Source organism: Arvicanthis niloticus, chromosome 8 (assembly GCF_011762505.2).
Source record: "Arvicanthis niloticus isolate mArvNil1 chromosome 8, mArvNil1.pat.X, whole genome shotgun sequence".
NCBI classification, from domain to species: Eukaryota; Metazoa; Chordata; class Mammalia; order Rodentia; family Muridae; genus Arvicanthis; species Arvicanthis niloticus.
Window position 1 is genome coordinate 39129821 of NC_047665.1, and position 13496 is coordinate 39143316.

A 13496-nucleotide genomic window follows, 5' to 3' on the forward strand; every position below is an offset into this window, starting at 1 on the left:
CAATTCAACTATGCTGACAGTTAACAAGGACAATGCATACACACACACACACACACACATTTGAACAAGTCAATTGCCCTAGTGTAGAGCTAAAATATAAAAATCTTTTTTAAAATTTGAGATTTAAATAGCCATTATAAAACTCACCTGGGAGAGCACACATAATATCCCAGAGTCCACAGGGAAAGGAGGAGTTTCGAGACCTCATCTGCAACATTACATGTGTCCATGGCTGCTTCATGAATTCCAGAAAATGCTATTATGCAAAATGTGTTTTTCAGATCCATGTCTGGCATTACTAATACTTTCTTGAAAATGTGTTTGTATCTTCAAAACAAGTTTTTCTACCTAAGAAGTAAAAATGGTTTTGCAGTTTGTTAAGGAAACAATTTTTTTCTTCATGACTATGCTTGGTATTCTGGGGAACATGTCTGTTTCTGTGAATTATATGTTCAGTTGGTGGGGAGGCCCTGAGAAGAAACCCATACACCTTATTCTCATCCACTTGGCTTTTACAAACATCATAATCCTTCTTACAAAAGGATTGCAAAAGACAATAATAGTTTTTGGTTTGAGAAACTTCCTGGATGACATAGGCTGTAAGATCATTGTTTACCTGGAGAGGGTGGCCCGGGGCCTCTCCATCTGCACCAGCAGTCTCCTCACTGTGGTCCAGGCCATCATCATCAGTCCCAGAGCATCTGGCTGGAGGAGGCTCAGACCAAAGTCTCCATGGCACATCCTTCCATTCTTCTCATTCTTTTGGATATTCAATGCTTTAATAAGTGTGAACCTAATCCATTCCATCAAAAGTACAGGACTGAATATGTCACAGCTTAAGAATATCAACCACTATTGCTATTTTACACTAGAAAGTCAGCAAATAAAATGGATTGTTCTCCCTCTCATGGTCCTGAGAGATGCAGTGTTTCAGGGTGCCATGGGAGGGGCCAGTGGCTACATGGTATTTCTTCTCCACAAGCATCACCAGCATGTCCTCTACCTTCAGAACTCCAAGCTTCTCTACAGAACTCCCCCTGAGCTGAGAGCTGCTCAAAGTGTCCTCCTTCTGATGCTCTGTTTTGTCTTCTTCTACTGGACTGATTGTGCTGTTTCTTTGTTTTTAAGTCTGTCATTAGGAGACAGTTTCTTGATGGTAAATATTCAAGCGTTTTTGACCGTTGCTTATGCAGTCTTCAGCCCCCTTGTGCTGATTCACAGGGATGGGCTTATACCTGAATGTTGGCATGCTAAATGAAGAGAAACTAAGAAAATATGTCTCTCTTATTTGTTTAATAAGTGTGAAAGAACTTTCAGCTCTGCAATACTGTGGGTAAGACAAAATCTCACAAGCAGTTTAAGCGTATGGTTATTCTCAAACAATCTCCCTGGTGACTCAAGCCTTGCATTGAGTGTAGTCTTAGAAAATTATAATGCTAAGGAAATTTCGTTCTATATATTGCTTTGTATTTTTAACTTTTGTATATTTGTGTTCATTTGTTGTGTATAGATAGCTGTATTTATACATATATGTCTGTGTAGCACATTCATGGCTGGAGCCTGCAGCTGCTGGAAAAGATCATCAAATACCCTTTACTGACTGGCATTAAGCAGATGGTCTGAAAACAATATGATTGTTAGAAATTGAGCTTCTGCCCTCTGAATGAACAGCCATCGCTCTTAACTGATGAACTATCTTTCCAGCACCAAGAAAGTAGCTTTAATTAGGATTTTTAAATCTGGTTTTATTACTACTATGACTGGAAGCATGCAGGTGAATTTGGTAGATCTTATCAAAATTCATAGTGATTAAATCATGTTTGTCCAATCCTGATTTTGTACATGACAAGAAGCATTATATTAGAAATGGTTCTCTTCATTTTTTCCCCATTACTCGGGCATTGCTCTTCTGTTTATTAAAGTTACACTTTATGGCTGTTTACCTCTGTATTCCAGTGCTTGGCAGGACTACAACTTTGAAGCCAGTCGGTTCCTACTTGTGAGACTTTGTGTCTTGTGTTTCTTTAAAGGAAAAAGCATAAAATGGATATATGTACTTGCACATGAATGAAACGTCCCTAATTTACTGAAACAGATGGGTTTCAAGGTGTAAGAATCACAGAGAATAAGAAAACAAATACTCCATGTCATTAAGTAGACATTTAGTATTTTCTAAATGTTCAGATCATAGAAAAGTTATTGAAATATGCATGACAGAAAGACAAAGTTACTTACAAAGACATGTCTAACCAAATAATAACTGACTTCTCTATGGAGACTTTGATCTGTGTCTGGATCTGTGGGACTCTTGGCTGCCACCAGATACTCCAGACTTCAGGTTTCAAATTGTCACAGTGTCATGGGGAAGGAAGGTCACTGCAGACCCTCAGTCCCTGAAGTACAGCTTCTCTCTCTCCCACAGTTACAACGTCTGTTTTGCTCAGAAGTTATTTCCAGCTTAATTGGGGTTTAATTATTTTGAGAGGAAGGATGTGAGTTGAGAAAATGAACAACTAACCAAGCTTCCATTTACTGAGTTTCCCCAATTTTCTGACTTATTTTCAACTTCCCAAACTGACAGCCTGTGTCCCTGATAGGAGAGACCAACTTCTGTCATATACACACCAAGTCATTTGCTTCTTTTTTTTTATAGCCCTTGTTAGAGAGAAATAGACTAAATGATGCTCAGCAGCCTGCGATTCTGCTTCCTGAGAAAGTTCTAAACATAGGTGTTGTGTGCCTTGTCTACCTGTGAACATCAGCAGTAAAGTTCTTTTAATTATTTCATCCCTGCACAATTTCATATGGCATTTGAATTATCAATGCCTTTTCAACCTTGGTCTTATTCCACAAGCAATGCTTACTTATTATAAAATGATTTGAGGACATTTCTGAAATACATGTGTGCCCATGTGTGGTCATTCCAGATACTTTCAATCTAGAGCCTAGGAGGCAACTTCCTAACCTGGATGCAAAATGATGTAAATAAATGTGTGTGATGAGATAAGAAGTGATGGCACCATTATTTTTTTTTTTTATGAAGAGAAGCACCACTGGGTTTCCTTGAGAGATGAATAACTGTTCTCCCTCAGTGCCTTGAGTGATGTTGTCTCCATATGTGTATGTCCAGCTGACACATGAAAGAATCTGAAAATGCCTTTTCTGTAACTGAAATGAGAGCTTTTGAGAAAAAAGGATCTCTACACTATCTGTTGAATGGAGAAATCCAGGTGCAGAGAGAAATAGTTTTACATTATATATGTCAGGATAGATAGAAATTTTAGAAATAATTTTTCTGGTCCATCAAAGACTACTTCTTTCTGATGTCATTTTTTGAGTCAGTGTTTCTCTGGGTAATACTTCCTGTCCTGAGACTCTTTGTAGATCAGGCTGCCCTTAATTTGGTGATCTTCCTGCTTTATCTCCTAAGTGATAGGATTAAAGACAGAGGACATTCTGAGGATAATTGGTGACCTCCATTTTGTCTCAGAGCTGACCTCTTATAAAGGATATACCCTTGTAACAGACTGGCATTTGATGTGAGTAGACACAGGCCAGGGAGATGGCTCAGTGGTTAAAGTGCTTTGATTCCAAGTGTGAGTGCCACCCACTTAAATGCCTGGTGGGGTGGCAGCCTGCAAGTAATGCCAACGTCAGAAGCCAGGACAGGCTCTCCCAGGAGGAACTGGGAAGAAGGATGAGCCATTTTGCTGTGCTCTGTGTTTGAATGTACGTGTGTGTGTGTGTGCTCATACGCACATGCGCGGGCAAGAACTCACAAGATGCACACACATAAAAAATAGAAATTGTAAAAAATTTCATAAGGCCACTGCTTTCTTTAGGAAACTAGGAAACAAAATGATTAAGCAAATGGATTAATTGGTGGTTTGGGGAAACCAGGAAGTAAAAGAAAAGTCCATTCTTCCCACTTTACTCTAACAATGTTACTAAAAGAACCATGGGCAGGTTGCCCCTCTTTGTACTTCAAATTACATACACCAAATACTAATTTTTAAGCACAAACAAAGCACAAAGAAGTTTTTTAATAAGCAAGAAAAAGAGACAAGGTGGATGAATCTAAATTAGGCAGAAACAGCAGCAAGGAGTTTGCAAGTATTAATTTTAATACAGATAAAGAAGAGGTCTGTATTGGAATGAGCTGGGACATATTGATGAGTTTTTATTGGACATTTTAATCAGGTTAGTCAAAATAATGCATTTTGATGGCTGGACCTTGGTGTGTTGAAAGTTTGACCTCAGGAATGAGTCGGGCATAACATAGGGAACAGATAAGGGAATAAACCTTGGAAGCTAGCTTTAGGAATGCAATCTACTGGTTTGGCAAGGGAGAGGGGAGTGGAAAAGGCAAACCCTACAGGTGCCATGTTTGCCATACTGGGGCCTGTGTCTGCAATGCTCAGGCCTGCTAGAGCCTTTTAGTTACAATGTTGTAATAGAGAAAAAAAATCAAGAAAAGGTGTGTGTGTGTTTTCAAAAATGTGTGATACCTGTCTGGGAAGGCAAGTTCCTCCTCTGACAGTGCCAGGGCTTCAGTCTTTCTCTTCCCCAGGGATTGAACTGACTCCTGGGTAAATGTTAATCATTACATTTATTGATTCAATATTCTGATTGTGAAAAGGAGAGGACAATGTCTCTCTTTAAGATATCTGCTCTCACTCCAGGACAGTTGCATCCTGACACTGCATCTTTCCCTGTTGGTCTCATGCTCATGGCTCCTGGGCGAGCCCATGGCAAATAGGAGGTGCTGGGAACTTCCTTGTCCTGATAACAATGGAAGTGCATTGAGGGGATATGAATGTAAATGATCATTAGTTATTGTTTATTATTTCTTTATGTTATTTATTTATTCATTTATGTCTAGTTCCTGATAATGGAGTCATCCCAATTTTTTTTCTAAATAAGAAAGAGATCCAAAGTCACATGATGGTACAGTGGAGAGGGAGTGGTTAAGTATCTGTCATTCTGCTTTCTAGACGCCTTGACCATCCTTAGGTTGCCTAGGACAGATTACTGTGAAACCAATGCAAATTTATTTTAAAAGGCCTTGATTAATTAATAATTTTATTAGAAAAATAGGAACAGCAGCTAGCTATATATGCCTTAGCATGTATACATAAACATATGTATAACATACATATACACATATATACATATATACATATATACATAAACATATGCATATATACATAAATATATGTATACATAAACATATGAATGTACTTTCCATCTTTTCATGTATACATATGTGTTGGGAAAAAAGGCTGGGGATCCCAGGGTTCCTCCCGCCATGCTGTGGGTAGTCTACTGGAAACACTCTGGGTTCCTCCAGCTGGAAGTTGGGCCCGGCTGTTTGTTAACTAAAAACCTCTCCCTGGCTCCTCACGGTTCCTCATAGCGGCGCGGCCCCAACACACGAGGAAGCCCTTGGGTTTTCAAAACTGGCTTATTCACATGGCAGATGGTGGATGGATCTAGATGCATACCCCCATAAACCCAGGATCGACCTGAGTTAAAAGGGGAGGGGAGAAGGGGGGAGGGGCTGGGGAGGAATGTTTAATGGCTCCACCTCTGGCCTTCAGGTACCTCATTAGTATGTAAATCTCTCTAGGGCCTGTTCATCCCTCCACCTGTGTGCTGTGTGCAGGACTGAAGGGTGAGGGTGGAATGGAGATTAGACCTCCTGTTAGGCCCAACACATATGCATATACATATACACACATATTTGATACTTTATTTATTCAGTACAGATGTCATCCTTTTTCCATTTCCCTTCCTAGAACCCCCTATCCTATACCCCCTCTTCTTTTATACTTTTATACCATTTTGATTACATGCATGTAATAAGGTCAGTTCTAGGTTGAATGTCTAGCAATACAGTAGATGCATATAGTCAAGGAACAAGCAATACGATAAACACAAATAAGTGAAGAAAAAACAAGGCATTAAACCCAGTTTCGTGAACACTCCCATGATCGCTGTTTCTAAAGGCTTATCAGAATGACAAAAGTATCTGAGCCTACTTCCCTGTTCTAGCCCAAGGTCATTTTCATGTCTGAAGCCTACTTCCTTGTTTTAGCCTAAATTTAGAATCCTGTCCAAAATTCTGGCCTAATATTTAGATTCCTGCCCAAGATTACGTCTTTGTTGTAGCCTATGATTTAAATTACTTCCTTGTTGTAATCTAATATCAAATTCCTGCTTGAAGCCTACTTCCTTGTCCTTGGCCAGTGTCATATTCCTGTCAAGCAGCACATTTCCTTGTCCTTGGCCCATGTCAGCTTCTTGCCAAGCAGCCCCAAAGGCTCTCCACTTCTCCCCCTTTTTTATTTTGTTAACAAAATTGAGCTCTCTAAGGTCATTCTGACAAGAATGCCTTTCTTACCCATCATGGAATATGCATTATCCAAAGCAATGCACTTCTGTCTAAGGTTGGTACTTTGCAGAAACTTACCTGTCCTTGGCTTGCCCGCCTGTTATTTTAATAACTTTGTCTGGTGGGGGGGGTGTACTTTTAGTTTAAGCCATGTACTTTGGCTGCCAACATGTTGACGTTGTTAAAGATAAGCTTTAACATGATGGTCAGGAATAAAAGCCAGGACCAGAAAGGCTAGCTGGATCAAGCTATGTATGTCATTCCTGAGGTTTGCCCAATGACAATACTGAGCTCAGGCCAGGGATAATTTTATTGGGATTATCTGCTGCATCAAAGGTCAACAGAGCAGCATTCTTTAAATTCATAATCTCACTATGCAAAGTTAACACACCCAGAGAGGTGTTAGGATTATGCCAAATATCCTACAGGTATCTTTAAACTTTTTTTCTAATTATAATGACAATCACTGTGAATTTCAAAAGTAGCACTACTCCAGTAAGATTTGTCATGACACTTGGTATGGCTCCTAACTCTTGAACCCTGAACCTCCTTCAGATAATTTGAATGGGTTATAGAACATCATTCATTGTTCCAGATACCTATATAAATCCTTTTGTATACTCAATATATTAGTAACAGATTTTCTAGATAATTAACAAAAATAGTTGTCTTAACTCCTTGTGTCAGTGCTATTGGAGAAGCAATAGTGCTAGAAATTAATGGAATTAAAGCTGTTACACCAGCAATAATCAAGCCAGCTACCCTCTTGCTTCTGCTTAAAGCCTAATTCACTTCTTCCAGCACTTTCAAGCTTTTTTCAGCAAGTCAAGGTTTTCTAATACCCAGGGCAGTGAGACAAAATCTGGTTAATAGACCCCCATAACAGACTTGCAAAGTTTCAACACATTAACACAATTGGAAATTATACAGTCAATGCAACTTACAATAAATGCTGTAGAAGAAACAAAACTAATTTTAGCTTGACAATTAAAAGAGCCTTAAAACATGCACTAACCCTTGTTTGAAATCCAGATTCTGTCTTAACATTATCTCTTGCTATCCTAACATCATAGCAAGCTACAGCTAACTTCCAAATATGTTCCTGACAAAGTTCAGATCCAGTCTTCCAAAAGTAGACTGTTATTTCCCATATTGGATTGATTTCTAGACCAGTACATGACTGAGTCCTAATAGCCAGTCACCCTTTAAGAAGAATACAAAAGACAGCTTCTCTTTTCGACTCTCTATCCTACAAGGTCTAAAAACTTGAGGCAAGGCAGCTTGTCCCATCTGGAATATAGTCAAGCAAAGGTGGGTCAGGAATGTATGTCCAATGCAGCTCCCCAATCACCCTTGTCAGGGCACTCAGCAAGCTCACAGGTCAGCATCATTCTTGTTCTCAGCAACAGTATATCTCACCAATCTTTTAAAAGTTCCATGGGCCTTTTCCATAATACCTTGTCCTTGAGGATTATATGGAATCCTCATAATAAATTGTTGACAAAAAGTCTCAACTGCTCAACTACAATTGGCAGACCTATTATCTGTTTTTTTTTAAATTGGATATTTTATTTATTTACCTTTCAGTGTTATCCCCTCTCCCATTACACCCCAAACCTCCTTATTTCATCCCCCTCCTTCTATTAATATGAGGGTGTGTTCCCACCATCCTCCCATTCCCGCCTCCGTGCTCTCGAAATCCCCAACACTAGGGAATCCAAACTTTCAGGCACCAAGGCCTTCCACTTCCACTGATGCCTGACAAGTCCACCCTCAAATACCTATACAGATGGAGCCATGAGTTCCTCCCTTTGTGTTCTTGGGCTGGAGATTTTAGAATGGCTACTCCAGCTTGTTTCTCAAGACCATTTGCTTGAAAAATTGATTTTCCAGGCTTTTACTCTAAGGTAGAGTCTCTTTGTCACTGAGGTGGGTTTCCTGTATGCAGCAAAATGCTGGGTCCTGTTTATGTATCCAGTCCAGTCAGAGACAAAGGCTTAAAGGCCTGGCAGGTTTTTTCTCCTGCCAGGAGAGCCCCCTGCCTGGGACTGGTTTCAGAAACTAGAGGCTAGAGCAGGACTTGTTTACACCACAGTTGTGGGCCCATCAACCTCCCTTTAATTCTTCAAACTGACCAAGTTTAAATTAGGAGAGAAATACCCCTCAAAGGTCTTTAGAACAACCAGCTCTCAGGAAGACACTGGGCTTCAGCTTTCCAAGTCTCCCTTTGCTTAGCAGAGTGCCCTTCTCTGTGTGTGTCCTCACTGTGTGTGTGTCTTCATTGTTTGTGTGTTCTCATCCCTAATAAAAGCCTTTCTTCATTCTGTCCACTGTTTCTTTCCTCTGTGTTGTATGTTCTTTTCCCTGACTCTAATTTTTTTTAATTGTCAGAGAAAATGAACTCAATCATGTGGTGACTAAAGAAACTCCATTTTATGGTAGTTATCTGCAATGATACCTAGTAACACTTTTTCTCTGACTTCAATACTTGGAAGAAAAGTTCCCAGTACCCAGACTCAGTGAACCCTACACAGAAATGTACAGCTGTAACCATGACTAGCTGCCATTTGACTTCTATATCCTGCTTATACAGACATACAAGGACTATTGCCTGGACTACCTAATCTTGGCAAAGCAGAGCAGCTCTTGCCTTGCTTATGGTGAAGCTCAAGATCTTCTTGCATTTTCACTTTTAAATATCCTTCCCTCACCTGCTTTCCTATGGCAGTCTCAAGGTTGGCTCATAGACTGTTGTTCTGGTAGCAGCTTTATTAAATTATACTCTGCACTACATCTGTGGCCCTTTCCCTGAAGTCACGAACTCTATAACAGTAACTGTAGCACAGTACAATATCCACAATGCATTGCAACTCCAGATCTGATCATGCCACTGACTTCAGTGATAAAATAGACATATGTGTAGCTTATTAGAAAGTTAGAGATCAAAAAATTTGTTATGTAGTCTGTGGTTGAAGGTTTCTCCATGGAGTGCTCCTGGGCCCAAGGGTGACAGCCTAAACTCTACTGAGGTGACATGCAGAGCAGGTAGAAAGGTTCAGAGACACTTTTTCTAGGTAAATAACGCTTTCAAAAACATTTCCTAGGATTTCCTAAAAGAAACTGTAGTCACACTTCTGAGTTTTTGAGCACACAGAGATAGTAGAATTGCGCTTCTCTTGGACAGGGAGGTGGGGAGTAGGTGAGCTGTTGGTCCCAGGTACAAGGTTGCCCTCAGGTAGAGTAATTCCATGGATGTAGCGCACATATGGCACTGTGGTGTGCACTGTGTCATGCACTGTGGTATTCATTGGGAATTCACTGAGACCTCAGGGGCTTTCACTTTACCCAGGAAATGAAAATGAAATAGCAAATGGATATGTTAATTTAGCTCATCTGTGAGGTTTCAGAGTTGTATCAAAATTATATCTTTTTAAGGTTAATTATATACCACTTTTATTTTCAATAATATGTGACAAATTACAGAAAATAAAATACCTTTGGTCATAAATGTCAGATGAGGTAGTGACCTCTCATTCTCATCCACTCCATAAGAAGATGGCGGAACATGGTTCATCAACACTCACAAGGTTGTTTTAGAGACAGCCCGCCTCCCCAGCCATGCATCTAACTCACAACACTCTGGAAAGGGTAGCAGTTATAGACAGGTTTCTCTAGAGGAACAGAACCAATGATGGAAAATATTATACATATTTAATAATATAAGATGAAATATGTGTACATATATACTGTTAGAAGTCATTAAGTCTGGGCCAGGCGGTGGTGGCGCACGCCTTTAATCCCAGCACTTGGGAGGCAGAGGCAGGCGGATTTCTGAGTTCGAGGCCAGCCTGGTCTACAGAGTGAGTTCCAGGACAGCCAGGGCTACACAGAGAAACCCTGTCTCAAAAAAGCCAAAAAAAAAAAAAAAAAAAAAAAAAAAAAGAAGTCATTAAGTCATCATTAAAGTAGTAACAAGCACTAAAGCACATGGGAGATGCTAAGACCAAGTATTTTACTTGGTACTTGAGCCTGTAAGCCTCACCATAGCTGTCTCACTGGAAGTCATAACTGGTTGTTAGTTCACAGGCAGGTGCCTCAGTAGTCCCACTGTGGCTCTGGAAGTTTCCTAGAGAACTGTTGGTTTTGCTTTCACCAAAGAAATCAGCCCCAGCAGCAGGAACAGAATAAATCAACTCAGAGACAAGAGGGAAGGCCAAGCAAGCATGAGGCGGGATGGTCTTCCTTCTGACACATACTTTTAACCTGGAATCTTACCATACAAGGCCACCCACACTTGGAGCACGTTTTCCCACATCTGTCAAGAAAGAAGAAGTCTTGAGGTGAAGCTCCTTACTCAGGTAATTCAAATTTATGACACACTGACAGAGAAACTAACCACAATAGTGGTCTTTAATCTATATTATAAAACATTACAAACCTAGTTTATTTTAGAAAAAAGCATTATTTTAGAGACCCACAGCCTAGCCCATCTCTTTCTTTAGTCTGTAGAGTTTCACTCTTGGGTCAGGAAAGGAGCTCAGGCAGCCTTGGGTCCTCTCCAGGCACAGCTCAGCTGCAGAGAGAGCAGTTCAACCCCACTTCCTGCAAGATCTGTTTCGGTTTTGCTGTTTCTCCTGGGGAGGAACTGCGGTGAGCTGATGGGCAGCTTTGGTGAACAGGCATTCATAGCCCTGCATCCCTTCAGGAATGGCACTCACAGAGCTCAGAGAAGTCGGGAGTCTCCATGGGATGCAGTGCAGTGTCTTGAAAATGCAGGGTCGATTCAGTTTCTGGATCCTCTCAATCCTCCAGTCCTGAGGGGTGTGGAGTGTTTAGCAGCACCAATGTCCTGCTGCTTGGAAAGGCTGTGCCATCTTGGTTTCACCAAGCAGATCCCATGTGCTCCCTTCTCATTATGGTTCCCTTGTCTGTGAGCCAACAAGTTATACCTGTACAGCATAAGGGCAGATAGAATCTGGGATTCAAGGGGCAAGGAGGCCTAGCAAACACTGGATGTTTAGTTCATAGCATAGTTACTGACCAGGAGCCAGAGCTGGAAGCTCCAGTGCTAACAGTCTGACAGCAAGGTATTTGCACATCAGTGTGCAAGTGAGGCCTGGCCAGGAGAATGGTGTCCAGACCTGCTATGGCACAATGTGAGAGAAGTTGTTTCCCAGGCTCTATTGTGTTTCTTTAAGGCCTTACCTGGTTATAATCGTCCCTCTGTGTTAACACTAGGTTTCTAGGCAGTTTGGGAACCCAGATGTGTCATATAGTTATTGACCCCAAGTGTCCTGCTCCTGTGACTTCACTTGTCTCACTGTCATCTTCACTCTCCCCTGCAAGCTCAGCTCCAATAAGTCACCTCCTCACGTCCACCTACCTTACTGTACTCTCATGCTCTTGCTTTGGAATTAAAACTGAAATACTAATTTCTAACAGTAGTGTTACCTAAAGTAATATCCCCAGTACTAATAATAAGCTAAAATCACATGGCAGGAATGGTGGAATAGAAAAATGATAAGAATCTGCTGCCTACCTTCCTAGAAATCCAAACTTTAGAATGTATGGTGCCAGACTTCTAAAAAAATGAAATGTATTATTATAATGTTTAATTTAATGTTGTGATATTAAATTATGACAAATGTCAGTTTGGAGGGGAATGCCTGTAATCCCAGTATTTGGCATCCCAAGGCACTTCAAGGTCAGCCTATGCTTCAAAGCAAATACTGTGCTCCCCCACTAACAAACACACACACCTCTAAAATTCATCATGACAAAGCAGTAAAAAAAATGTGCATATGTTTAACATAGAAAACAGCTGTAAAATGTAATTTCTATACTTCTCAATGAGCAGGCAAGACATTAGGAACACGGACATCTCTGCTGATCAGAACAAAGGGGCTGAAACTAGCATAACCAAGTTCCAAAAATATTTTAATATTTAGTAAAGTAAAATTTCGTGTCACTGTGAAACCTGTGTAGAAAGAGAGAATAAAATCTACCCAATAGAAGAAAAGGAAGCAGGTCATAAGAATGAGAACATTCCATGTAGCTCTGATTTCAGGAGGGGAATTGTTTGCAAACCTAGAGCTGTAAAGGTAGAGGACACGCTTGTGATGTTTATACAGATGCAGAGCCATGGACCCACTGCTCCAGCCCATGAGACTCTGAAAGATGACATCACGAAGAGTCATGAGAGAGAGGAAAAGCCACTTAATATGTCTGGATGGTAGCATATAGCAGTAGCCAATGGACATTGAAGCTACAGACCTGTTTAAGCCACTGCCTGCTTTGATGTAGCAGAGTAAGTTGGAGCTTATGAGAACATTAACAATCCAAAAAAGAAGAAGAAAGGGAAGAACTTGCCATGATGTCTGTGGTTTGAGCTTTGTCCAAAGGGTGGTGCTGGGACTGATGGTGACAGCCTGGACCACGCTGAGGAGACAGGTGGTGCAGATGGAAAAACCCCGTGCCATCCTTGCCAGATAAACCACAGCTTTACAGCCAATGTCTCCTAGGAAGTTTCTGAAATAAAACACTGGGGCTATATCTCTGATCCCTGTGCTACAAATGATGATCATATGAGAAAATGCCAAGTGGATGATAATAATGTCAACAGGCTTTTTTGCAATACCCAAGGCAGAAGTGTACACTTGTCTCATGACTACTAGGATATTTCCTACAGTTCCTGGTCCAGTAAGAGAAATGAAGACTATTGCCTGGATAATGTTATTCCACTGCATCTTCTGACTTTATACAAGGATAAGAGACACATGGAATATTTTCTCTACTTAATCTGCTGAAAAGAATGCTCTCAACTGTGTGAACATGTATGGAACTTTACTTCATGAGCCCTGATGAGTGTTTGTCTTCTTTCTAGTTTGTTTGCTTTCCATTTTGCTTTCAGTTTGTCCTTTTTTTTCATTCCATGGAAATGATGATGGCCATAATCTGGGCATAAACTTGATAGTTTCCTGCCTTTCATGAAAATCCTTCATCACTCAACTTCATATGACCATGCTCTTCTCAGACAAAAGCTAAATGCATGACATCATTTTGGCATTTTCAAACCAACACAGTCCTGAGCATTGGCCTTGAG

The 13496-nt window shown here is 40.6% G+C and overlaps 2 protein-coding genes across 2 annotated transcripts; one reads left to right on the forward strand and one right to left on the reverse strand.

The window, feature by feature from the left end:
- The first annotated feature begins 346 nt into the window (after positions 1-346).
- LOC117713992 (vomeronasal type-1 receptor 4-like) lies at positions 347-1258 on the forward strand. Its single transcript, XM_034510568.2, has one exon. It carries the CDS (start codon positions 362-364, stop codon positions 1256-1258), a length of 897 nt encoding a protein of 298 aa, XP_034366459.1. The 5' UTR covers positions 347-361.
- A 10982-nt stretch (positions 1259-12240) lies between these two features.
- Positions 12241-13152, reverse strand: LOC117714185 (putative vomeronasal receptor-like protein 4). The gene has a single exon (XM_034510855.1). It carries the CDS (start codon positions 13138-13140, stop codon positions 12241-12243), a length of 900 nt encoding a protein of 299 aa, XP_034366746.1. The 5' UTR covers positions 13141-13152.
- Between the last annotated feature and the right edge of the window lie 344 nt (positions 13153-13496).

Excerpts from the sequence above, each read along its gene's own strand:
- LOC117713992 (XM_034510568.2), top strand. The coding sequence starts at position 362 with ATGGTTTTGCAGTTTGTTAAGGAAACAATTTTTTTCTTCATGACTATG.
- LOC117714185 (XM_034510855.1), bottom strand. The coding sequence starts at position 13,140 with ATGCAGTGGAATAACATTATCCAGGCAATAGTCTTCATTTCTCTTACT.